The sequence below is a fragment of the Coffea arabica genome, chromosome 7c (genome assembly GCF_036785885.1).
Source record: "Coffea arabica cultivar ET-39 chromosome 7c, Coffea Arabica ET-39 HiFi, whole genome shotgun sequence".
Lineage (NCBI taxonomy): Eukaryota > Viridiplantae > Streptophyta > Magnoliopsida > Gentianales > Rubiaceae > Coffea > Coffea arabica.
This window is the reverse complement of record NC_092322.1, coordinates 11,658,800-11,685,514: the sequence shown is the minus strand read 5'-3', so window position 1 is coordinate 11,685,514 and position 26,715 is coordinate 11,658,800. Positions and strand designations below refer to the sequence as shown.

General features: G+C 34.6%; 3 protein-coding genes across 3 annotated transcripts; 2 read left to right on the top strand and 1 right to left on the bottom strand.

Moving 5' to 3' along the window:
- The first annotated feature begins 18,650 nt into the window (after nt 1-18,650).
- Nucleotides 18,651-19,235, top strand: LOC140010531 (uncharacterized). Its single transcript, XM_072057817.1, has one exon. It carries the CDS (start codon nt 18,651-18,653, stop codon nt 19,233-19,235), a length of 585 nt encoding a protein of 194 aa, XP_071913918.1.
- A 1,972-nt stretch (nt 19,236-21,207) lies between these two features.
- LOC113699541 (uncharacterized) lies at nt 21,208-21,810 on the top strand. The gene has a single exon (XM_072057816.1). It carries the CDS (start codon nt 21,208-21,210, stop codon nt 21,808-21,810), a length of 603 nt encoding a protein of 200 aa, XP_071913917.1.
- Nucleotides 21,811-24,503: 2,693 nt separating this feature from the next.
- LOC113699540 (F-box/kelch-repeat protein At3g23880-like) lies at nt 24,504-25,820 on the bottom strand. The gene has a single exon (XM_027219908.2). It carries the CDS (start codon nt 25,818-25,820, stop codon nt 24,504-24,506), a length of 1,317 nt encoding a protein of 438 aa, XP_027075709.2.
- Between the last annotated feature and the right edge of the window lie 895 nt (nt 25,821-26,715).

Here is a 26,715-nt window from a genome sequence, read left to right as displayed (position 1 = left end):
ATATAACAATTCTTCTAAAACAAAAGAATTACACATACGACAAATTAACATTTTCATAATTGTAACTACAATAGTTATTAACTTTTTGATAAAACATAAGAAAATCATAAATAATAAAAAAATTAATACCAGAAACTAAATATAGTGGCTGCATTAACAAGGAGTAAATTCCCAAAAAAAGGAGTTTTTAAACAATCACCCAAAAGGTGACGATTTTTGAGTCTCTTTCCAAAAGGTGAAAAATGCATCCAAGGAATGTGTTTTTCCAAATAAAAACGCAACTTTCAAATACGTTATTTTATGTTTTAGAAATTTTTTTAAATATGAAAAATTGGTTAAATAGCCCATAAGATACTAGCTCTTGATAGGAAACTGGCAGGTTTTGTACCAGCTTTATGGGAAAAATTGATTAAATAGTGCCCAAAGGAAAACTAGTATGTTTTGTATTTAACATAAATTAAATATGTGAAAGTTAAAAAAAAAAAATTGCCCATAAAATACCAGCTCTTTAAGGGAAACTGGCAGGTTTTGTAGTATGTTTTGTACCAACTCTTTATGGAAAACATACAAACTCTTTATGGAAAAAATTGATTAAATAGCGCCCAAAGGAAAACTAGTATGTTTCGTATTTAACATAAATTAAATACGTGAAAGTTAAAAAAAAAAAAGAAATTACTCATAAGATACCAGCTCTTTATGGAAAATTAGCAGGTTTTGCATTTAATACGCTATTTAACCAATTTTTTATATTTAAACAAATTTACGAAAATTAAAATAACGTATTTGAAAGTTGCATTTTTATTTGGAAGAACGCATTTCTTGAATGTGTTTTTCATCCTTTGGGAAGAGACTCAAAAATTGCCAGCCTTTAGGAAGTTAGTTTAAAAACTCTTTCTTTTTCGAAATTTATTCCATTAACAAGTCGTTTGTGGTTCCTACATTAGATAATGATATGAAATAGATCTCTCCTTACATATATGAACAAAAGAAGGAAACTCAAATCACAAAAACTAACCATACCAAATACAAATCAATTGTCTAATCCAGTCGAGAGTGCCACTCAATGTCCACAATCTCCAAAAGACTAATCATATAACCATCTAACAATCACCATAACAAAAAAAATTGCCATCAAATCATCACTTTCCAGCTAACAATAATTTTACTTCAGCGAGTAGATGGAGGATAAAGGAGGTTAATTACATATTGTCGTTTCATTTCTGCAGGAAGATTGTAGAACACATGAAGCTTGGAAATCTGCTCCGAAAGTATGTCGGCTGCATTCATTACATCTCCACTCGGTAAAGCAAGTTTCATTAACTCAGCAACAACTTGATCTCTTCTATCGGAGACCAATTGCTCACGTTTATCCTCATTTGACATGGCTGCTGCCATAGTTGTGAAATTAGCTTGAATTCCCTCCACGAAATCTCCAAATTTGCTGGTGAGAAGTTGCAATGATGCATCAAGATCACCCCTTGTTGTTGATGCAGATTTCATTTTTTTTTGACACATTTGCAATGGGAGGGGATTGTTTCTTTTGTTTCTTGGAATTTCTTGTGCTTGTTGAGCTTGGTTGAGTTGATTGCTCCATAGAATTTACTTCATCTTCTTCTACCTTATCATTATCCGAGTTTGATATAGCATCAAGCCCTTCATCTCCTTCCTCCAAATTTTGGACATCTTCCATATCTTGGACAGCTTGTGCAAAATCTTCAGCAACATTTCCAGTGGCTCTGTCTCTTCCATATACAATTTCAAGATCTCCTAAATATGGAAATTTGACATCGCAAAGTCCCTTCGCATCCTTATGAGTCTAGAGATAGAATAGAAAGATAAATGATAATCTTAATAAAAGGTTGAAAAAGAACATATCAGAATGTAAAAAGTAATCAATTTCTTACCTTGCACCAATCATCATACTACTGTTTTTCACAAGAAATCTTTTTCTCAGCATCATTCCAACTACAACCACTTTCTTTGCACATTTCAACAATTGCATGGAACCTATTTTTCAGCCACTTAACTTTTGATTCAATATGTGGGCTGACTTGTTTGGTAAAAGTAGGTTGCTTACGCAAGATAATTTTAAGCAATTCGCTCATATAATTATTTTTAAATCCTCCATCTGATTTCCACATTGGATCACAAGCCAACTCTTGCAATGATTCTATGAGCACTTTTACCTCTTCACCAGTCCAAAAACATTTATTTTTCCCTCTTCAACGTACAATTTCATCATTCTCCATCTTATCATTTAGAAGTCAACCCATATATATCAATTAATTTTGATACACAATAGCATATAACTGAAATTTATAATATAACAAAACACATAAAAGAACATACAATTAAAAGTCAATCTAAATTTAAAAGAACATACATCAAGTGTCAATCTAATTCACAAATCCACTACAAGAGTACATCAAATGTCAATCCAAATTTAATGAGTCTAAGATCTAAACATCCATTCATAGCTAAATACTAAGTCCAGCCCTCCAATTGTCAAACATTTCATGTGCTAAATTATTTCTAAAATTTGCCCATTGATCACTTGGCAAAATAGTGGATATGTACTCTACTTCTTCATCACTGTCTTCATCTTCACTTTCATTTTCTTCACTTTGCAGTAATTCTTGTGGATCAAAAGTCATGAACTTCCTTATCAAGTTGTGCAGCAGACAACATGCCATAATTATTCGCACTTGTGTTTGAATTGGAAAAAATGAAGGGGATGCTAGAATCTTCCACCTTCCTTTTTGCAATCCAAAACATCTTTCTATGATATTTCTAGCTTTAGAATGTTTCATGTTGAAATATTCCTCTGGTCTTTGTGGTCGATAACCATTGAATTCATTAAGGTGATATCTTTGCCCTCGATAAGGGGCAAGAAATCCATCAGCATTACAATATCCAGCATCCACCAAGTAATAACAACCTTCAAAATTCAATCATATACAAATTAATACTAGACTACCTTATTTTCGAAAAAAAATTGATTGAATGGTATTGAATATTGCAATATATGTTTACCTTGTGGGACTCTAAGACCATTTGGTCTAGAGATAGCATTTCGAAGCACACGACCATCATGTGTCGAACCTTCCCAACCAGGCAAGACATAGATAAATTGCATATTAGGAGAACAAATCCCTAATACATTCGTTGCGATACTTCCTTTTCTTGTTCGGTATCTTGATTTTTGTTCGGTGGGTGGTGTCACATCTATTAATGTCCCATCTAAGGCACCTAAAAAATTCTATTTTAACAAAAATAAAAAATATAAATGAGTTAAAATGTCTATATTGGATAGTTTAGATGAAAACATACATTTTATTAAATGATTGTATTTTAATGTTTGAATTACCTTAAAACATTTCCATCTCTCATCTGTGCAATCTTCGGTAATAGGCTCAGGCTTCTTAAATAATATAGTATGCAATTTCAAAACTGCTAGGAGGCAAAGATTAAATTGACGACTCACCGTTTCTCTACTTCTCCAAAATAGACCACAAATTGTTCTACTTTTCTTGTGGTGAGCCAAAACATATACAAACATGGCAACAATTTCTTCTATTGACATGTTTCTTGTAGCTTTCAAACCTCCAGTGTCTCTAATCATTTCACATAATATCCCAAATGTTCGTCTATCCATACGAAGTTCGCTAATACAATAAGCATCACTCTCCCTAGTCAAATTGAATAAGTGTTGCATGCGCTCAGTGACTTTTTCTTCTTTTGATTTTATTTGGCGTCTTCTACTTTTGAGATGAATGAATATTAACTGGTACCACATCATAAACAGTGCATTAACAACCATTATCATTCCTGATAAAATCTGGCTTTGCCCTCGATATTTTTTGCGTCTTCTGTTTTCAATAGGCAAACATGGCATCTTTGTCTACATAACAATATGACAACCAAACGTAAGTATTCACCAAACTAGATTACGGCATCAAAATCTTCAAATGCATTAAACATCAATTGATCTTATTAAAAGGGCCTAGACATGCATCATACATCCGTAAACACAATGATGTATAGATATAAATAAGCATAAACAAACGAAATTGATAGTTGAAACTTGAAATATGTACGAATAACTATGAAACTGAAAGCTATTCAAGCAGACAATTTTACAAACAGGTACAGGGCATGTAGAAACCCACCCAAACTATACCAGTATTCACGGATCAAATAACCAAAAGATCAAGAATTGATTGACCTCCATTGAATGCGTAATCCAAGAAAACACATTAAAAACATAAAAATGACAAATCTAGTGACATTAACATTTATCTCACCAAAAAAAAACAAAATAATGTATTTGTTGAAGTAAGTGAATTAAAATACATGTATTACAACAAAATACATGGATTAAAAACATGTATTATTCTCACCAATGGAAATAATTTCTTATTGGATTTTGTGACAAAAGAATATGAATTCATGGAAGGAAGATTTTTTTGCAAAACTGACAGATTGTGTAGCGTGAGTGGAATAAAAGTGAGAAGGTGATGGGTCCAGAGCATAGCATTTTGGTCCAGTTAGTGTTATTGTATCAGATTCCCTTCTTTTCTTCTTTATTTTCAGCTACCCAGTGAGTAGTCTGAAAAAAACAGAGAAGAAGAAAGAGAAAAGCTTGCATACGAAAAGAAAATTGCAGAGGCAAGGGAGTTTGTAATCCACTGACCTGGGATCAAGGAATTCACCCTAGTAGAAGACTCTTCAACTCTAGAATTCGTTGTCCAAGGAGAGTCGAAAGCCACTGATCTTTATGGTTGTCCAACCGGTGAAGTAGAAGAGGTAGAAAATCTGATGAAGAAAAAGAACAGAAGATGCGGCGTGTAATGAAGAAAAAAAGAGGGTAGGTTCGTCATAAATGTTTTTGCTCGGGAATGAGTTTAGGGTTTTGTCCAAAACCTCCCAATTTACTCAGGAATGGTGAAAGTCCGATTTTTTAGAAATGATTCCAGAAATTGCATTCCAATAGACTTAACCCAAGCAACAAATAAGGGGTTCATTCCATTATTTGATTCCCAAACCTTTTAACCAAGCAGCCCCTGATTCTTTTTCTGGATGAGGATCTCTCCATTGGGCATTGTTTTCAAGACTTGCTTGTTCAATTTGTCCTATTTTATAAGTTCTCTCGCTATCAGTCTGAAATTATTTCCTGCCAACTTGTTCATCACTTTAAAAGACAAACTATAGAACTATATTCTAGTGTACAAATGGGGGTACATATATAAAGATTAAAGAAGGAAACTTTACAGTTTCCTGTGGGTACTTAGCTGTAAAGCCAAATCTCAGTGAAGTAGTTTGTTGGGATTCTTTGTCGTAGATATGCACTGATTTATATTCCAATAAGTTGCTTTTTGGCCCGACTGTCTCAAATCTTAGTACTAGGTTCGGAGGCACTAGTTTGTTGGGTCCGTTTGGACAGTATATTTTGAGAAAAAAAATTACAAATATTATCTTATTTGTATCATAAACACAATTTTTTAACTATTTTTTAATTTCACATACATCATATCATAAAAAATACTATAATATTTTTCTAAATATTTTTTTCAAATAATATCACATCACAAAAAGTACTACTATTATTTTGATTTTCTGTGATTTTGTGTGGTGCTACTGCAAATTCCAGGTCTAGCAATGCAGTTCTTGAGAAAAAATTAGTTTACATGTGGTCCATGTTAAGCTTTCCTTCTTGTTTCACTTCTTTCTTGGTCGCAATTTTGGATTTTTATCCTTAGAAACTTGCATCGATTTAGAAACTTCAAAAAAGTTATTCACATAATTGTCGCGAAATATTGGTGAAATTACCTGTATATATATATATGTGTGTGTGTGTGAGAGAGAGAGAGAGACAAGGGCCATGGAAGAAGTGTGATGGTGGCAAAGGGATTGAGAAAGAAGTATCAAATAACTTTGATTGAAGCATCCTAATTGTGCAAAGTACTTGGGAGAATTGCAACAAAATGGTGTGATAGGGACAATGGAAGTAAGTCTGACAGGGGTTAATCGATTTTTGTAGATATATTGAAATTGTACAAACTACAAAGGATGTCAAGGCACATTAAATGGGGAGTGCGACATATTCAGCAGAGCATAAATATTTGAAAATGGATCATAAACTAATCTTATAAGCAGCAATGACATCCTTATACTATATAAGAATGAGTTTGGATCAAAGAATGGATTTGAATTTCAACCGCAAGAGTAGGGTTTTTTGGGATTGTGAGGTTTTTTTTTTTTTTTTTAATAGTAGGAATGGCCAGTATATTATTTGTTTTTTTTTTAGTAATAATCTGTTTTATTCATCAAAAAAAGAAACCAGAACACAACGCCAAGGAATCATCCAGAGCCCTACATCCTAAGAGAAAAACGAAAACTATAGAAATTCTGCATGTCCAGAGCTAAGAGCCCCCTGGAGCGCAGGGGCAACTGAGACGCTGACGTGAAAATAGATCGAGAGCCACACTCCACCCCAAACGTTGCAAACGAGTCCGCCACCATGTTCCCCTCCCGGAAGCAATGACCAAACTGATGGCCAGCAGAAGCAAGCAGACGAACAGCACGAACAACTGGCCGAATCACCGCAGGAACCCCCCAAACCCCCTTTAAACAATTGACTAAGACCAAGCAATCAGATTCAACCAACATCTGCGAAATCCCTAAGCTGCACCCCAGCTGAAGCCCTAACAAGAGAGCCCGAGCCTCAGCCTGCAGGGAATTCAGAGAGCCAAAAGAATCCGCAAAAGCAATAATGAGTTTTCCCCTCGAATCCCTAATCACCCCACCGCCCCCACTGCCACCGACCGTAGAACAACCGTCAGTGTTAAGCTTAAAAAAACCCTCCACAGGGAAAGTACACCTCACCACCTTAGCTACTAACACCCTTCTGGCCAATGAAAAGCCCTCTAGGAACCCCTCCCACTGGCAAGGCAAACGCGCCATCCCTGGAAAGTGGATTTGAGCTAAACTTTACAATTCGGAACAGATAGACACCCGAACCTACACCCCAGAAACCTTGCACCTTCAAACCTGGATGCATTCCTGGCACGCCATAAGAACCATAGAATAAGGACTGGAAGAATCCGGGACACCCAGCGGAGCGCCCTCCCTTTAACAGGGAACATCCACCAATCAGAACATCGAGACCTAACAGACACACCTCATACAGACACTCCTAAGGAGCGCTCAAAGAACCTCCAAGTCTCACCCGCCAAGAGACCAGTAGAGAACACATGTTGCAACGTTTCACCTTGGGCCGGCAAGCAACATTGACACTTAGATGGACCATGAATCTGGAATTTCTGCAGCACATCATTCACTGGCAGATGGCCATTTAGTAAACGCCACATGAAGAAGGAAAATTTCCGTGGAACGGACGATTGCCAAATATACGAACACACCCAGGAGCGAGCCCGAGCCGGACGAACAAGCTGATAAGCAGACCTCAAGGTAAAAACCCCTGAGGGATCCAAGCTCCAGACCAAAGCATCCGGATCTGATCCAAAACAAAAGAAAGACCCCTGTACCGCCTCTATAATCTCCGAGGGAAACCCCGCTAAAGCCAAGGATTCCCATTGTCCTTTAAAAAATCCGAAACCATCGCATTTGACGCCAAATCAGGATACCGCCATGCCAAAGGACCCAAACCACTCCAGTTGTCCCACCAAAAAGCCACCTCTCCCCTAGAGAGATCCCACTTTAACCATTGCTCCATCGTCAACCGGACCCCAAGCATACGCTTGCAACTAGCAGGCAGCAGAGCAGGAAACGGAGCTTGATTCGGGTGCGGGGTGCCGGATTGTGAGGTTGTTTTGAAAATAGTTATAATATTGGGTACTACTTTAGATAGCATGTGTATTATTGTGTTTACTGAAATGTCCTTGTATTGTAAACGATGTAGTGATGATTTGTTCAAATGTTTGGATAGTTTGGGAATGTGAGATTATTTGATCATCTTTTCTATAATGGATACAACCCATAATAGCTTCTTTATTGGTGTAATTACTTAAATGTCCTTGTAAAGACATTCATTTTAGTTTGTATCAATTATTACTATTACTTTGCTATTATAACTTGAAGAACTTCAAACGTCATTTTCATCTCAATTAAAGCAAGGACAATTTGGTTTATTAAGGAATTTATGATTGAGCATTAATTTCAACTTCAATTTTTCAAATGTCTGCCCCTTCACATTCTTCTGTTATGTTCCTTTTGTCTTCTGGTAAATACTTATTTGTATTGCCATTGTACTCTGGATTTCAATATGGTTCTCTGGTGAAGTTATTCTTGGTGGTCGAACTTGAGGTGAGGTTTCATTCTTTTTTTTAATGGTGTGATTTGCTTTGTAAAATCGCAATTTCTATTGTTAGCTAAATGCTTTCATTCCAAAATTGGATACTCTGTTAGCACAATTTAATGTTGATATTATTGTTTCCCCACAAAGTTGGTTGTTCTATATAATTTAAATGGTGTGGTTTTGTTGGAATAGGTTTCGATCAACAAGAATGTTGGCTACTATGATAAAAAAGCCTCCACCATAGTTGGCTACTTTCATCAACAAGAATGTTGTGTAGATTCATCTTTAAATGGATAATCACTTTATTTATTGCCATTATCTGAATCGTTTGGGTATCTATTTAAAGTTCGTTTAGTCTTGTTAATGAAAAGCTCATATACAAGTGTTTATTTCAAAATATATGAATTGAGCAAGATAGCATGCATGATTTCGTTCTCCATCTCCCAGTATATATTAGATATTTTTATTATTTCATTGTGTTATTCAATGTGCGTGAGTTTTTTGATATTCACTTGAACTACCGTAAAATCTTTTTTAACCACAGGCACCAAACACCCGCACGATACGTAGGCATTCCCCTTCTAGTTTTGATCATAACATCTAGTAGAACATATGTTCGACAAAAGGAAAGATAGGATTCGCGACGTTTGCATGAGTTTCGAAGTGACTTTTTTTTTTTAACCTGTTTCTTTGTCCCCTAGTGTACTAAGTGGTTTACTAATTGCTAATTATTGGAGACTATTAGTGCTAATGGCAATTTTCTTATCTCAAGAATTTTCTTTTTTTTTTTGTATTTTTTAAATTGTCTTCAAATTTGACTTGTTTTATATTAAAAAAAAGGTATCACAAGAAACCTCTATGTGTTTGTGTGTGTGTCTATATATATATATATATATATATATTTATTTATTTATTTATATATATATATTCCATGGTATGTGGGCAATGTGTATTAAAGTAAGCTTGAAATTACAATGGCATGCAGCTAATATTCTCTAGGGAAAAAAGTGTCTAAACAATAAAATTAAAGGACCAAAGTAAAAGTATGTCTATTGTTGAAGGGTCTAAAGTGAAATTTAACTAATTTTGTCGCGTAGCAAGTAGAAAACAAAATATTCAGCCCAGGTGAAGTGCTTTAACAAGAAATCAAAATTCTCGTTCCTCGACAAATATCCCCCCACTCCCCAACTCCTAGCAAAAGTTCTTCTCAAGTGAAACGGGACTATCTATAACCTATACTTGCATGGTTCTATAGTTTCTTAATCTGATTCTTCTCTTCTGTGCAATTAATTAATTTATTTACAGTGAATTGCTGCTTTGAACGATCATGGTATATCCTGTCAATCTAGCTATTATGATCTTGAGATGAAAAGAAAAAAGAGAAAGAAAAGTGGTGAAGAGGAATTCTTGCTTTAATTTTTAATCCCTCCAATCATTCCCGATGTACCAAGGCAGGCAATAAGATTAAGGTGCGAGAATCAAACAATTAAATGAGCTCCAATTATCAGGGGACATGTGTGTCTTGTACCACAGTAACTACTAAAGAGTAAAGATAGGAAAGCAAGCAACAAACCATGAATTTTTTTGTTTTTTTGAAAAATAACCCCATGAAAAAGTGCATATTTTATATGTTTAATGCATGGACTGAAATCTGAATGGTCAAGTGATCAACCCACTAAATTGTTTTATCTAAGTGTTTTAACTCAATCTTCATCCAACAGTCATTTATAGGAGGAGATAAACAAAGCCTTTCAAGAATTTGAAGAGTTTATATTTAATCTAACAGGTAATCTTTCACAAAAGCACGTGTAGATTCACTTGATGCCATATAATAACACCCCAAATTTCATATTGCTTGTTGCAACTAAATCTTATTGGGCCTGTGGCTATCTTTCTCGATTATTGAAGATAAAGCAAGTTGTAATTTCATAAAAAAATATATACCACATTTAACAAAAAAAAAAGGAAAAAGTTATGTCACCATCCTTCTCCTCTCCCAATAATGAAATGAAGTTCATGCATGATGGGAACTATAAATAGTTCACCGAACCAAAGCTTCTCTTCATCAAAACATCACTCCTTAATTATTATCGTCTAATCCAGTCTCTGTCTCTCTCATACAGTTCTCACAATGAAAATGGATGCTTCTTCTCAATGTTTCTCAAGTCTTGTGTGTGAAGTAAGCATCATAAGAGCCAAAATTATAGAGTTCAAGTCTTTAGGAGACTTGTTTGTCAGATGCTATCTTCCAGCAGGAAACAACACAAGAAGAGTCCAACTGAATAGCAAAAAATTTCATCCGAATCTGATTTGTTTTGGGATGAATTCTTTTCATTAGAGTGCCTAGGAACTGAAGATGCCATCAACTCATTAAGGCAAGGCAGTATTGTCTTTGAGTTGAGAAGCATTAAATCAGTTCTTGAAAGACTTACTGGAGGACCAAAAATTATGGGGAGAGCTGAAATTCCATAGGAAAATGTTTTCGAATCACCAGAGATGGAAGTCGAGACATGGGTTAGGATGAATTCAAAGAATCCACGCTTGCATCAAGATGTCAGGCCCCCTCAGTGCAGGTAAAGGTGAAAATTGGAGTTCTAGAGATGATTAACGAATGGAGTCAAAATAATGACAGGTTGAGGAGGAGAAGGTGATATTATTCATGTGGTTGCAAAGAAGGTGGATGTCAATCTCTTGATTATGTTGATTACGACTTGTTTGCACTTGGATTTGCTCTGGAGGCCTTGTAGATTAGGGGTTGTAAAGCATTAATAAGGTGCTTAATTAATTTAGATTAGTGACGTGCACGGGGTATACATATACAATTAGTTCATTCATAATCAAGTTTTACATTTATAAACTCCTAAATACCCCACACGCGATTTATAGCAAATATACGAATCGTGATCGAGTATAGAGTATTAAGGGTCGACCCCACAAGGAATATTGCAATTGCCGGTGATTTTCAAACTCCTTTATTATCTAAACTACCATAAATATAAAAGTAATGAAAATTAACACTAGAAAGATCCTAGAGATATGGAATTTCTCGCAACTCTTACAAATGAGATTACTGGTTAAATGAATGCTATTATCTTTGCTAGTTATGGCGTAATTTCCTTATGTATGTGAAACCTACTCTCGTAGTGAATCAACTATACTTGTAACTAAATCATACCTACTCTCGTGGTTGTAAATTAATTACAAGCTTATTTCTTCTATAAAATTACATGAAATAAGTCACTAAAGCCATATAGGTGTACCTCTATTCTCGTGAGTGTACTTCCTAGGTTTATCACTTCTTTGAACTAGTGTTAAATTCCAATTTTCATTGCAAACTTAACACCTTTAGATAATCACAACTAATGGTCAGTTAATCATGATTAAAAAAGCAAAAGTGATAAATAACTTGTTCAAAATAATATCACTAAATAACTAAGTAAACATCATAAACAAGATATAGAAATTAAAGTTCATCCATACTCTAGGCATGAACTTTAGAAAAACATGAAGAAAAAACAAAGCCAAACTTGTATTATAGCTAATCATGAAATCAAATACAAAAGAAAAAGTGATAGGAAAGATGTCACCCTTGTCACATGACCTCTAACTCTCCATATTTGCTCCTTCAATTTTCATCCAAATCTAGATACAAATGCAAGAAGAAAAAACTGCTCTACCTATACTATACTAATGAATCAAGAAAAACTAGTGAAGACTACATTTTTGTGGAGTTCTTTCTAGCCTTCCAAAGTTATCAAAATGGTTCTCCAGGGCAGCTATTTATAGAGAAATTTCTTGCAAGAAACAAGGTGTTAAATCATGTCCTGAGCCCATAAACAAGCTAGAATGAGTTGTAAAGCTTCTTTTGCAACTGTCTTGGGCTGTTTCCATCGATATTCTTGCAGGAAAAATGGACCAAAAAGTTTGTGCGAATAAAACACAATTTCTGAGCAAGTTGCAGCCGCAATTAAGGAATACGCGACTTGAGGCAACGCGGCTTCATGCCACGTTTTCACTGAGCCACGTTTTCGCTTCTGTGCATTTAATATTATTTCAACTGCTATTTACTTGATGATAAAAGCCGAACTAGCTCTTGTGTAAAACATAGAAGTTGTACCCCTTTGAGTTAGCTTTCCAATGCCTCAAGAATCATCCCATTTAGGGCTCTCTAAACCAAGATATGACCAAAATACTAAAGACTGGTCAGAGCTTTGTTTTCAACTTTGGACAGCTGAATTGAATTTCGGTATTTCAACTTTTGGACTACGAAAACGGTTGAATTGGACTTTGACATCTCCATACCAAATGTAGATACGTCTCTTAGCTTCAAAATGGTATAAAGATCATCTCAATCCAATATATGTAACCCAAGATATAGTTAAAATACCAACAGATACCAAAGCTGACTTTTGTTTGATTCTTTTGTCCTCAAATTGCATCTCTCGTTTTACACTTCATATTTTATTTTCATCACTCTAAATCATCATCAATCATCCAAATATCTTCTCAATGGTCTCCATTTGATGATTGAATCATTAAACCTGTAAAATATGAAATTTTTACCATAAAAATTTATAGAAATGCATTTTTCACATTTTAATCACAAAATACATATTTTCACTAGAATTTTAATTAATTATTTATAAAACTAAATAAAACACACCAAAACTAACCAATAAAGCATACTAAAAATACGTAAAATATACTCTTATCAATTAGCTTAGGTGACTGGTTCTGCTTAGTCATTCTTCTTAAAATTATGGCTAAACTGGTATTACTAATATGTGCACTTGGCACAGGAGTTTTGCTAACAATTGTATTGTATGTTTTTAGGAGGCAACTTCTCAAGTCCTTTTCAATGAAATTGGGAATACAAACAATTGTACTAATCCGTACTGCTACTTTTCTTTTCTTTTACCCTTGCAAATTACGTATCAAATTGCTATATTGGAAGTTCCTAATTATCCCAATAATAGAAACCAAGTAAAGGGTGCTAGATTTAAGAATTAATTATAGCTGGAGAACTCATGAGATCGTGCACTTTTGTTTGTTAAGAAAATGAAATTTTATACATTAGCTGGAGGCAGGCGATCTATCACTTTTAGTAAATTACGTGAAAAACAGCCAATCAAAATGACTTGAAATAACTATTTTGTTTAATATTCTTGACAATTGTACTCTGGACTCTGGAGATGTGGGCTCAACAACTAGCAAAAGAAAAAGCGAATTAAACCTGGCTGCAAAAAAAAAGGTTCATTGCAGCACAATTAATATAATTCATTATAGTGTTTTTTGGTTTTAAGTGTGAACTATTAGTACTTCTATTGATATGAAGGAAAGATTTTGCAATCTGAAAGAAAACAGCATTTGCAAAAGTAACAAAAGAGAAAGCTAGTACGTACTAAGATCTTATATTGTACCTGACTACCTGGGCTTCCTTTAGTCTGAAGATTATAGTTCAGATAATTGTTGGGTTCCACTTGAAATAATCCATATCTATATGTATTCAGGAAGGGGTTTTTAGCAGAAACCCTTGATCTCAATGGTTTCTAAATTTCTCATTCTTTTTTCTAGAATTTTGTATTTATTTTAATACATAAAAAGTAGTGGATAACCAATCCTATTACCAATCAAATTGAAATTTAAAATATTCCCACTATCTCTTAACTCATCCTACAACCATTCCTACAAATCCTCTCATCATCATCCCACGTTTATCAAATTGAAATTTAAAATATTCCCACTATCTCTTAACTCATCCTACAACCACTCCTACAAATCCTCTAATTATCATCCCACGTTTCCCTCCACGTTTCTTCCCATGTTTCCCATTCCAAGTAAGAGTCCACTGCAATTTAAGAATTGCACCCCAATTAAAACTCCTCCATCCAAACATAGAATTCTCATTCAATTTTCTTGCATGTTCATTCATATTTTTTGATTAACCAAAACAAGAACCTATTATCTTTTTCATCTTTCTTGTGGTGTCAATCTTAGTCTTTAACTTAGTTTCATCATAGAATATGCCCTGCCTACAAGCATTTCAACAACAACTAAGTTTCAAACTCGCAAGATTGCAAATGAGGAAACATTTGCTTAAAAAATGAAATATACACCGCAAGGATTCCACACACCAGTTGGAAAAGCTTCAACAATTTTGCGCTGATGAAAGAGAAATTTCAAATGAAATTCGAAGGACAAAATTCCGGCTACACCGATTAAAACATCGTTCACATCAAATTAAAAATTTCGATACTGTGTATTCTTTAAATATTGGCATTTCCATTGTAATTTTGGCATTTCAAATATTATTCCCAATACTATAATATTTGTTTTTTGATTATTTCCAATACTATAATATGTCTATAATTTTTTTCAACCTTTTTATTGATCGAGTGAATTCCCCCACTCTCTCTCTCACTTTCTTTTTTGTTTTTGGTTCTCTATTGATTTTGTAAATCTATTGATTTTGCTTTTTTTTTTAGCAATTATAGAAGAGATTATGTGCAGAGACTTCAACGGAAATCAACCTTCTTGCAGAGAACTGGAAATATATTCTTGCCAGCTTAATTTTTCGAGTCGGTCCCCTCTGCCCCTCCTTTTTGTCATGTTTTGCTTTTCTTTTAAGGTGATTTGGTCTTTTATTTTCTTTATTTTTTCTCCTTCATGTTTTTGTCAGCCTTCATGTTTTACTTTCTTTATTTTTTGGGTGGTGTTTGCTGCAGCAGTTTATTGAAAACTTCCCAAGATTTCTCAACACAACAATTTCGAATATTTGCAAAAGTTATCATCATGATATTAAATATCTGAAATGTGCTCCACTAAGTTCAAAATCATCTTAGTACCTTCACGTGTCAAAGACCCATTCTTATACCACAACATCACCATATAGCCACTTGCATCCACTGGATTAGGAAAAACGTGTCCTTCTAAGTTTGGATTATGTTCAGCAGTGATGCCAAAAGCCTAACGATAAATACATGAAAAAAACCCTAGGGTCATAATTATATCGAATACCAGAGATCAGGAAACTAACTGCATAAAGGAAATAATCCTGACTCATATTTTGGCGCTTTACTGTTTGTTAGGCTATGTTTTGGTCTTTGTTTCATTCTTTCTTTTTTGTGCACAATATTTCATACATTTTTGACTCTTTGAAAAGATATCCTTAATGCAAACAAGATCTTCTCCCTTAATTCTGTAACAAAGGTGAAATTTTGATTTTAAAGCTTTACCAATAATTGTGGTTTAGAAAAAAAATTGTTCACCATTTGCGCAGCAGAATTATTCGCCATCTGTTCGTAACTCAGGTTTTCCAAATCGAGAGGATTTCCTTTGTCTAGATACGATGAGTGCAAATAGGACAGAAAATGCTCCAATGTTAGTGAGTCTAAAATTGCTTTCGAGTATAACAGGAGGTAATTCCAAAGTTTTCACAACATTAATCGCGACTACTCTTGATCATGTTGAAGTTCCGAATCAGAGTATGATTTGACAAGCAGATGAACACCGATAAGTTCATTAACTTAAATACTGTCAGAGAAAGACGGCTTTTTAATTAAATGAATGCATAACTTTTTTTTGCCAAACAAACGATATAAGTAAAGTTTTTTTGGAAAAGCAACAGCAAGATCCGTAATAATTCCCACGCAAAACCTTAATTCCTTTCAAAACCTACTGAATGATTGACATCATGAAAATGCATTTTATAAAACCAAGCAACCTGAGAGGGAAGTAAAACTGGAGTTTTCCATACCACTCATAGAAGAACATTTATGTGTGAAACTGATCTGAAAGGCTATTAACAGCTTTTGATGTTATGATCAATAATTCACAAAAGTCCATCAAGTTTTGCAGCTGAATGATTTCAGCCAACAAGGATCTTCAACAGATTAGCATAACCAATTAGTACCATTTGAAAAATGAATGAGCACAATATATTCAGCACCGCCATCTCAAACTAAGTGGAATTAGATTTAAACCTGAAGCGGAAGTTCAAAGGACCTTGTGCTGCTTCTCAAAGAGTCTGCGCATATAGATAACGAAAAAAAGAACAAGGACCAAATAGTGGAAACTGAAATGGAATCATGTACTGGAAGAGTGTGCATGTGAAAGCCCGGTAGGTAGGCCAAACACCTATCAACTACTTGCATGCTAAGGACCGTTTAAGGTTGCTGTACTTTATTAAAAAATATTTAATTAATACAAATTTCATCACAAGTATTTATTAATTATTTATCATATTGTTTGGGTGTACACTTATATGAGTATTTTTTATTTGATAATTTATAAATTTCAATTTTTATTTATTGCAACACAAAAATTGCTCTAAAAACACTAATCTTGAGTTTATTCTATAAATGTTTTATTGGCTAAAAACTCTACTCCTAATAAATTCAAAAAATGTTGTTCACCAAACACATTAGATTGGCTTTGTCCTTCTTTAGTAAAAACACCGTAGGCCCAAAATGGGACCTAAAGCATCTTACGGTACATTTGTTTTTGGCATGCATAATGCCCGTTCTAATCAACTTACTATATTATTTTTTCCTAATTAAACGGGAAGCCTAAAGCCTAATGTCATGTACTCTCAAACAAATAAGTACAAATATAGGGCTTACTACATTTTATTTATAGTGAAAGTGCCCCGAAATATAGGACAAATGTATTTGTTCATTATTTTATTTTTATTTTTTTCAATAATGCCAGCACCGTGCGTAGCACGGGTATTCCCACTAGTTAACATGTAAAACTAATTCTTTTTCTAGATGAGGATCGCTCCATTACTTGCATCAATTTCAAGGCATACATGTTTAATTTGTTGCAGTTTATATGTTCTCTCGCTATCATTGATAAGCACTCTGAAAATTGTTTCCTGCCTACTTGTTTATCCCTTTAAACACGAATTGAATAGAACTATTGTATAGTGCAAAGGTTACAGAAAGATTTATCTTGGTGTTACTTGGCTGCAAAGCCAAATCTTAGTGAACGAATTTATAGATATGGGCTGATCTATATTCCAATAGGCAGCTGCCTTTTGGCCTGACTGTCTCAAATGTTAATACTAGCTTCGTAGGCACTATGTTTTCTCCTTTCATTTCCTTTTTGCGATTCTGTGTGTTTGCTGCTGCAGATTCTAAGGGTGTATTTGATAAAATTAAAATTTAAAAATTAAAATTTAAAATTTGAATCTATTGATTTACTGAATTGTTAAGCACTAATCTGATATATTTGACTGTATATCACATTAAATGATAAGTGAATAACTTATCACTTAATTTTTGAAACGAGTTTTGGTTAAAAAATTTAGTACCACTTAATTAATTCAGATATTTTACTCTTGATTATTAAACGCATTTGAATATGTTAAGATCTTAACTTATTAGACTTAAATGTTGAATTAAATTATAAAATAAGGCCTAAATCTACTAACGTAGTTCAAGAGAAGAAATTAGTTGAATTTGACGACTAATCATTTTGATGAGCCCCTATCAATATAAGTAATGGGGAAGATAAGTGTCATCTATTTGCCAATTTCTTTAATTTTTTTATTTTAGCTATGAAATACTTTAGTTTTCGATTGTTACCATTGGTCTCGAGTCGTGAACCTCAGTTATCTTCTTGTATTTTGGTTGCAAGGCGTGAAAAGTGTTCCAGATTGAGCCTGATTGAAGGAACTAGGCTACTTTTCTTAGTTAAACAAGTAGCCACCAGGCACACTCATCTACGTGGACATTACAGACATGCACACACACAGTTCTACAGCTGTTGCATATTTTAGACCTCTAGACAGATTGTTTGTCTTGAATTTCTTTGGGTTGTTGATCGACCCAATCTCTTGCATTATGAATGCATCTCTTACTTTATTAGTATCTTTTCCTTGAAAGGATCTGCCTGTGAGATAGCAGGGATGGAAATGGTTTAGCAAGTAGGTACTTTAAATTGTACCGTCCAAGCATTTCAAACTCAATCTTCATCCACTAGTCGCTTATAGGATATGTACATAGCCTTTCAAGAATCTGAAGAGCTTATATTTAATTAATCTTTCACAGAATCACATGTAGATTCGGTTCATGCATATATATAATACAACAAATTTGATAATGCCTATGGCAACTAAATCTTATTGGCCTGTGGAAACATTTCTCTATTATTCCATCGAAAGGTTATCTATCACTTTCCCTTGTTCACCCTACCGTCCAGATCAAGAAAGTCCATGCATGATGCAACCATAAATAGCCCACCAAAACATTGCTTCTCCTCATCGAAGATTTAATCCTCAATTTTTGTCTCTTGTTGTCTTTGTCACTCACACATACTACACACACTGATGATGGATGCTTCTTTTCAATGTTCCTCTAGCCTTAAATGCGAGTTAAGCATCATAAGAGCTAAAAATATTGAGTTCAAGTCTTCAGGACACTTGTTTGTGAGATGCTATCTTTCAGCAGGAAACAACACAAGAGTCCAACTCAATACCAAAGAAATCTCATCCAAATCTGATTTGTTTTGGGATGAATTTTTTTCACTGCAGTGCCAAGGAACTGAAGATGCCATCAACTCCTTGAGGCAAGGGAACGTTGCCTTTGAGTTGAGATGGAGAAGCACTAAACCAATTCTTGGAAGACTTATCGGTGGATCAAAAATCTTGGGAAGAGCTGAAATTCCCTGGAAAAATGTTTTTGAATCACCAAACATGGAAATTGAGACATGGGTTCGGATGAATTCAAAGAATCCATGCTTGCATCAAGATGTCAAGCCCCCCTCAGTGCAGGTCAAGGTGAAAGTTGGAGTCCCAGAGATGACTAACGAAAGGAGGTGGGATCATTCATGTGGTTGCAAAGACGGTGGATGTCAATCTCTTGATTATGTTGATTATGACTACTTTGCACTTGGATTTGCTCTAGAGGCCTTGTAGATTAACGGCTGTAAAGCACTAAGGTGCTTAATTAATTTTAGATTAGCTTAATGGATTAGTTCTACGTAGTCATTCATAATACTAATATGTGCACTTACTTAGCACAGGAGTTTTGCTGACAATTGTATGTTTTCAGTAGGCAGCTTTTGTAAGTCGTTTTGAAGAAATTGTGAATCCAACTTTTCTTCAATTGTTCTAGTCCCTACTTTTTTTTTCCTTTTCCATTTTTTCCCCTTCTAAATTATTATTTCCGATTGGTATATCTACTAACGTGGAAGTTCATAATTATCCCCATAGTACAAGCCAAACTAAAGAAGGGTGCGAGACCTGAGAAGCGTTTATAGTTGGAGAACTCGTAATATAGTTCCATTTTGTTTGGTAGAAAATGAAAAAAAAAAAATTTACATATTAGCTGGAGGCACTTTTAGTAATTAAATTACATGGAAAACAGCACAAAAAAAAAAAAAAAAGACTCGCAATAACTATTTTGTTTCAAATTCTCGACAACTAGATCAGTAGTGCTCTGGAGATGTAGGCTCAACAACCAGCAAGAGGATAAGTGAATCAAACTTGGCTGCAAAAAAAAAAATAAATAAATAAATAAAGGATTCATTGCAGTACAATATAGTAGTTAATTAAAAGTTTTTTCCTGATTTAATGGGAAGTATTAGTACTCTTATTTGATATGAAGGAAAGAGTTTCTAAGCTGAATGAACACAGCATTTACAAAAATTAACAAAAGGGAAAACCTACGTACATATTAACATATATTTGAATTTTTTGAGCTAAAATATACTTAAATTGTACGTGGTGGGATTCCTTTAATCTCAGGCTTATATATAGTTCAGATAAGCATTATATTGGGCACAGTTGAAATGCTTAACGTATAAAACTGATTCTTTTTCTGGATGAGGATCTCTCCACTGGGCATTGTTTTCAAGACTTGCATGTTCAATTTGTCCTATTTTATAAGTTCTCTAGCTATCACTCTGAAAATTATTTCCTGCCAACTTGTTCATCACTTTAAAAGACACAAACTATAGAACTATATATATTCTAGTGTACAAATGGGGGGTACATATATAAAGATTAAAAAAGGAAACTTTATAGTTTCCCGTGGGTACTTAGCTGTAAAGCCAAATCTTAGTGAACTAGTTTGTTTGTTGGGATTCTTTGTCGTAGATATGCACTGATCTATATTCCAATAAGTTGCTTTTTGGCCCGACTGTCTCAAATCTTAATCCTAGGTTCGGAGGCACTGGTTTGTTGAGTGGATCCGTTTGGACAGTCTATTTTGAGGAAAAAAAATCACAAATATTATCTTACTTGTATCATAAACACAGTTTTTTTTTAATTATTTTTTTAATTTCACATACATCATATCATAAAAAATACTATAATATTATTCTAAGTCATTTTTTAAAATAATATTTTATATGTTTAATGCATGGACTGAAATCTGAATGGTCAAGTGATCAACCCACTAAATTGATTTATCTAAGTGTTTTAACTCAATCTTCATCCAACAGTCGTTTATGGGAGGAGAAAAACATATAGCCTTTCAAGAATCTGAAGAGCTTATATTTAATCCAACAGTTAATCTTTCACCAAATCACGTGTAGATTCACTTGATGCCATCTAATAACACACCAGATTTCTTCATATTGCTTGTTGCAACTAAATCTTATTGGGCCCGTGGCTATCTTTCTCGATTATTGAGGATAAAGCAAGTTGTAATTTCATTAAAAAAAAAAAAAATTTATACCACATTTAACAAAAAAAAAAAAAAAAAGGAAAAAGTCATGCCACCATCCTTCTCCTCTCCCAATAATGAAATGAAGTTCATGCATGAATCATGATGGGAGCTATAAATAGTTCACCAAACCAAAGCTTCTCTTCATCAAAACATCACTCCTTAATCATTATCGTCTAACCCAGTCTCTGTCCTTCTCATACAGTTCTCACCGTGAAAATGGATGCTTCTTCTCAATGTCTCTCAAGTCTTGTGTGTGAAGTAAGCATCATAAGAGCCAAAAATTTTGAGTTCAAGTCTTCAGGAGACTGGTTTGTCAGATGCTGTCTTCCAACAGGAAACAACACAAGAAGAGTCCAACTCAATAGCAAAAAAATCTCATCCGAATCTGATTTGTTTTGGGATGAATTCTTTTCGTTAGAGTGCCTAGGAACTGAAGATGCCATCAACTCATTAAGGCAAGGCAGTATTGTCTTTGAGTTGAGAAGCATTAAATCAGTTCTTGAAAGACTTACTGGTGGATCAAAAATCATGGGGAGAGCTGAAATTCCATTGGAAAATGTTTTCGAATCACCAAACATTGAAGTCGAGACATGGGCTAGGATGAATTCAAAGAATCCACGCTTGCATCAAGATGTCAAGCCCCCCTCAGTGCCGGTAGAGGTGAAAATTGGAGTTCCAGAGATGACTAACGAATGGAGTCAAAATAATGACAGGTTGAGGAGGAGGAGGTGGGATTATTCATGTGGTTGCAAAGAAGGTGGATGTCAATCTCTTGATTATGACTTGTTTGCACTTGGATTTGCTCTGGAGGCCTTGTAGATTAGGGGTTGTAAAGCACTAATAAGGTGCTTAATTAATTTAGATTAGCTTAATTAGGTGAATGGTTCTGCTTAGTCATCCTGCTTAAAGAAAACAGCATTTGCAAAAAGTAACAAAAGAGAAAGCTAGTACGTACTGTTTAATGAGGATCTCTCCATTACTTGCATCAATTTCAAGGCTTACATGTTTAGTTTGTTGTAGTTTATATGTTCTCTCGCTATCATTGATAAGCACTCTGAAAATTATTTCTTGCCTACTTGTTCATCACTTAAAACACGAATTACATAGAACTACTGTATAGTGCAAAGGTTACATAAAGATTTAAAAATAAATCTTTTTGGTATTCTTGGTGTTACTTGGCTGCAAAGCCAAATCTTGGTGAACGAATTTATAGATATGGACTGATCTATATTCCAATAGGCAGCTGCCTTGTGGCCTGACTGTCTCAAATGTTAATACTAGCTTCGTAGGCACTATGTTTTCTCCTTTCTTTTACTTTCTGCGATTTTGTGTGTTTGCTGCTGCAGATTCTAAGGGTGTATTTGATAAAATTGAAATTTAAAAATTAAAATCTGAAATCTAAAATCTAAAATTTGAAATATGAATTTATTGATTTACTGAATTGTTAAGTATCAAATCTGATACATTTGACTGTATATCATCACATTAAGTGATAAGTAAATAACTTATCACTTATTTTTTGAAGCGAGTTTTGTCTAAAAAATTCAGTGCCACTTAATTAACTCAGATATTTTACTCTTGATTATTAAATGCATTTGAATATGTTAAGATCTTAACTCATTAGATTTAAATGTTAAATTGAATTATCAAATAAGGCCTAAATCTAACAATGTAGTTCAAGAGAAGAAATTAGTTGAATAGGGTCCATGTTAAGCTTTCCTTTTCGTTTCTCTTCATTTTTGGTTGCAACTTAATTATGACTTTTTATCACGAGAAAGGCAAATATTGCTTGCATCGACTTAAGACAAAATGATAATGAGACTTAAAAAATCATTTGCATAATTGTCGCGAAAATGTGGATGTGAATTACTAAAAAATATTGTGACAAGGACATTGAATGATAAATATAGAGAACTAAATGATTACTCGTAGAGGTATAAAAAATGGATATATGGATCATAATTGATTTCATATAAATGGATCATGGATTCAATGATTCAATCCTCTTAAATCCATAAAATAAATGGTGTATGTGGATTGGATCCAAATGGATAATAGAGATCCAATTGTCCATTAAAATCCATTTAACTAATACATAACTAATTCTATCATTTCATTTTTCTATTTTTTCTCTATTTTTTGATTTCTATTTCTTGCCTATCTTTTTCTCTTTTGGCTGAAGAAAGAGGAATTAAAGCTTGTAGAGTATCTAATCCTTAAATTTGAACAAAATTCTCCTTCTCCTTTCCATTTTAGTAAGAAAATAATCTTTAAATTTGATAATTTTAGGAAAAATTAAGAAGGATTTTGTGAAGAAAATGCCAAAATTTAAACTTTTTTTTCAAAAAAGAAAAAGAAAAGAAAATTATGCAGGAGCGAAAATGGAGGTAACTCCGAAGAGCCGGACAAAGTGAACAGAAGAATTTATTCTTCCAATGGCAATCTAAAATCATGTTGGTGTTGGGCTAGATTGCCTACGCGGCTCAGAACCAGAGAATGTTCAGTGATAAAAAGGAAGAAAGACGGAATCTATTGAGATATTTGACTTTCATTGAATTCTTGGATGGGAAAAATTTGTGATTGAGATAGTTTTCTGGCGAGCAACGAGTACCTGGATTTGTTTTATTACTTTCTTAAATGGATTTAGATGGATTATCCACTTGAAACCATCAAACCAATTGGTTTTACGCAGATGTTCATCAATATTTATCTAAATTTCTTTAGTAATCCAAAACCATTTGAATGAGAGACGGATATGGATGGTTAAATGGATATGGATGAAAATTGTCACCTCTAATTACTCGCATAAATGTTGCAAAATCTGGATGAGAATTACTAGGAATACAGAATGGATACTTATTTTATAATTTTGTTACTCTTTACAATTTTTTTTTCCTAAAATTTTAACGCTTTTCATCAAATTTCTATGCCATTTCATTGTTGCGAGTAATTGTATAATCGTAAAATCTATACAAACTAATTTGGCTGAATTAAACTACGCTTGTTTGATCAAAATATTGGAGACCAGCTTTATCAAAATTAATACTTTGGTGACTACATTTATTTGAACTGATATATTAAGGACCAAGTCAGTCCACAGTCCAAAAATATTGGGAAATAATATTGTATTTTCCCTACTAAGTTGAATACGTTATTTAACATAACGCTATTATATACCAAAGAACTCAACCCAAGAATTGAAAACCATACTGATTTCCAATCTCCAATAACCTAAAAAAGAGCTTTCTACCCGTCAAAAAATACAGGTCAAGATCGTGTTGTTATATAGATCAAGATTGTCGAGTCATGGCATGGACCGGAAGCAACAGAAGAAGCTGCTTCTTGGATTGGGCAAAATAAACAATCAAGTAGTCAACAGTTTCATTGTGCCATATAATTAAACCGGTGATAATTAAAATCTAGACCTTCGCTATGAACAACGGTGAATATATAATGCAAGGAAGCTAAATATCATAACAACCACTTGTTGCAACACATAATTTTGTAATTATCTAATCCCTACACACGAAGCAGCCGAATAATTTTCTTGAATTCTTCTTGGTCTTTTCTTCTTCTCCGTTGGCATAGGAATCAATGATCTCTTGGGACTCTTTAGAAATTTTCCGTTCACCATCTGGTATAACACGAACTAAACTCTCCACATAATTATCCACTACAAAGTACTTGAACCAAAGCCAAGAAGGTTTGATATCATGATAAGCCACCCCACTGATGGCATCCTCAATCATTTGGCTATCTGGATCATACAAAACCAGACGTCCTGATTCTTTACGTATTGCTGCTGTATGATGTGCTTGAAATGCCAGAATCTTCCCACCTGATGTGACATCAGTTGTGCTAAGATGAGGCCAGATAACCATATCCGAGTTTCTTGTGATCACAAATTGTTTTACCCAAGAACCTTCTTCTTTCATTGCCCAAAGCTCAAATTCTCCTGATGTGAAACCACTTACGGAAACACACCCCCTAAACAATCTAAGCCTCCGGTATGAGTTAACGGGAACGTAACTTGGAACCGTAATCACTTGAAATATTTCTCGTTTCATATCAAACGCGTTCAACCAAATGCACCCTTCCTCGTCAGTCCCGCTTATCCAATAAAGGAATCCTTCATGAATCACACCTACACGATCATAACGCTCAATCCGTCTGGGCGCTCCGGGAACAGTATCAAAGGTTATAGTTTTCCAGGAAAGGTTTCTTAGGGTATAGATCCCAACCTTGTAGCTGACATACCCTTCTGGTACTACTTTCAGCCTGCATGCTTTTGCCACTATATAATCGTCCGTTCCTGGGTCGTAGCCAAAGCCTACAGCAATAGTCCAATAACCTGTGCATATGCTTCTGGGTAACAACTTGAATTGCCCTAAAGCCCGGTTCCAAAGATATAGTATCGAGTCCCTGCTACAACAGCAATCCTGGAGAATACATAGCAGCCCATTAGAGCTGCCTACGACGTACATTTGAATCCCAAGATACATGAATTCGTCGCGTTGATGAATAATTGTCCGTTGATTATCAGGATTCGCGAATCTTGGAGCGTCCAAATTAGGCATGGTTGGATGGCAGGGGCAACAGGTGATCCAATTGCGCATGTAGATTTTGCGGGGTGCCTTGTTTTGGAGAGATTGTTGCAGATGAGACTTGATGAATTCTGGATCTGAGTTTATGAGATTCCGCCATGCCTTACAGACGCAAGTCAGTCTTATGAGGGTCTTCACTGGTAGACAAGTCAAGATACAAAAACTGATGATGTCATCTGGTAACGAATGCAAGATACTTGGATTTGAAGGTTCATCGGCCTCCATCTTTGCTGATCCCAGAATTATAACTTAAAATTAAATCTTTGACTCTTGATGTTATACTCTGAGATATCGAAGCGATAAGGGGGGCAAAAGATGACGTAAGCATATGGATCAACAAATTAACAGCAATAGTCGATCTGCTTTTGTTGTCGCATAGGATTAGTACAGCGAGGTTGCTGCTGCCATTAATGTTGAAGTTGATGATCTTCTGCGTATTTCAAGGAAATAAAAATGGCCAAGATTGATTGCGAGAGAGGGAGAGCGGGCGGGATGGGAGAGAGCAGCAAAATTTGTTTTAGTTGGAAGTATTAGACCATTAAGAAGACGTCAGCAATTTATTATGGTTCCTTCTCTGGCTGCTCCGCTTCTAGTGCCGTGCGAGGTTTTGGCTTGGGTTCACATTTACCGGGGCATTCAAGAAATTAGTTTGAGCGTGCTAAAACACAAAGCCAATATATATCTTTGAGTTTTTAGACGGGTGGGTGATCAATCCCAGTGCATACAGTGACAAAATCAGTTGAGGTTTTGACAGGAAGAAATCAAACATACAGTGACAAAATACACCTTACAGAGTGATGACTCTCCAAAAGAAGTAAAAAAAAAAAAAAAAAATTGTAAAAAAATGAGACCAAGACCAACATTGAGGATCGCACAATTCAGTCGAAACGCTTGCAAATTTACTATCCATACTATGGCCAACATTTTCATTTTGTCAAGGGCTCAATAGTTCAATTGACTGCTGGAAAAACATGATTTTTTTTTTTTTTTTAAATTTTGAGGGAGAAGAGCTGTGGATGAGGTGCTAGTGTGCTTTGCGCGAGTGCATGACGTGGAAAGACACACCATTACGCCTAGGCATGTCAATGAATCAAATCTTACTCAAATCCAATGCAGATCT

Coding starts and splice junctions, on each gene's coding strand:
- LOC140010531 (XM_072057817.1), top strand. CDS start 18,651: ATGGATGCTTCTTTTCAATGTTCCTCTAGCCTTAAATGCGAGTTAAGC.
- LOC113699541 (XM_072057816.1), top strand. CDS start 21,208: ATGGATGCTTCTTCTCAATGTCTCTCAAGTCTTGTGTGTGAAGTAAGC.
- LOC113699540 (XM_027219908.2), bottom strand. CDS start 25,820: ATGGAGGCCGATGAACCTTCAAATCCAAGTATCTTGCATTCGTTACCA.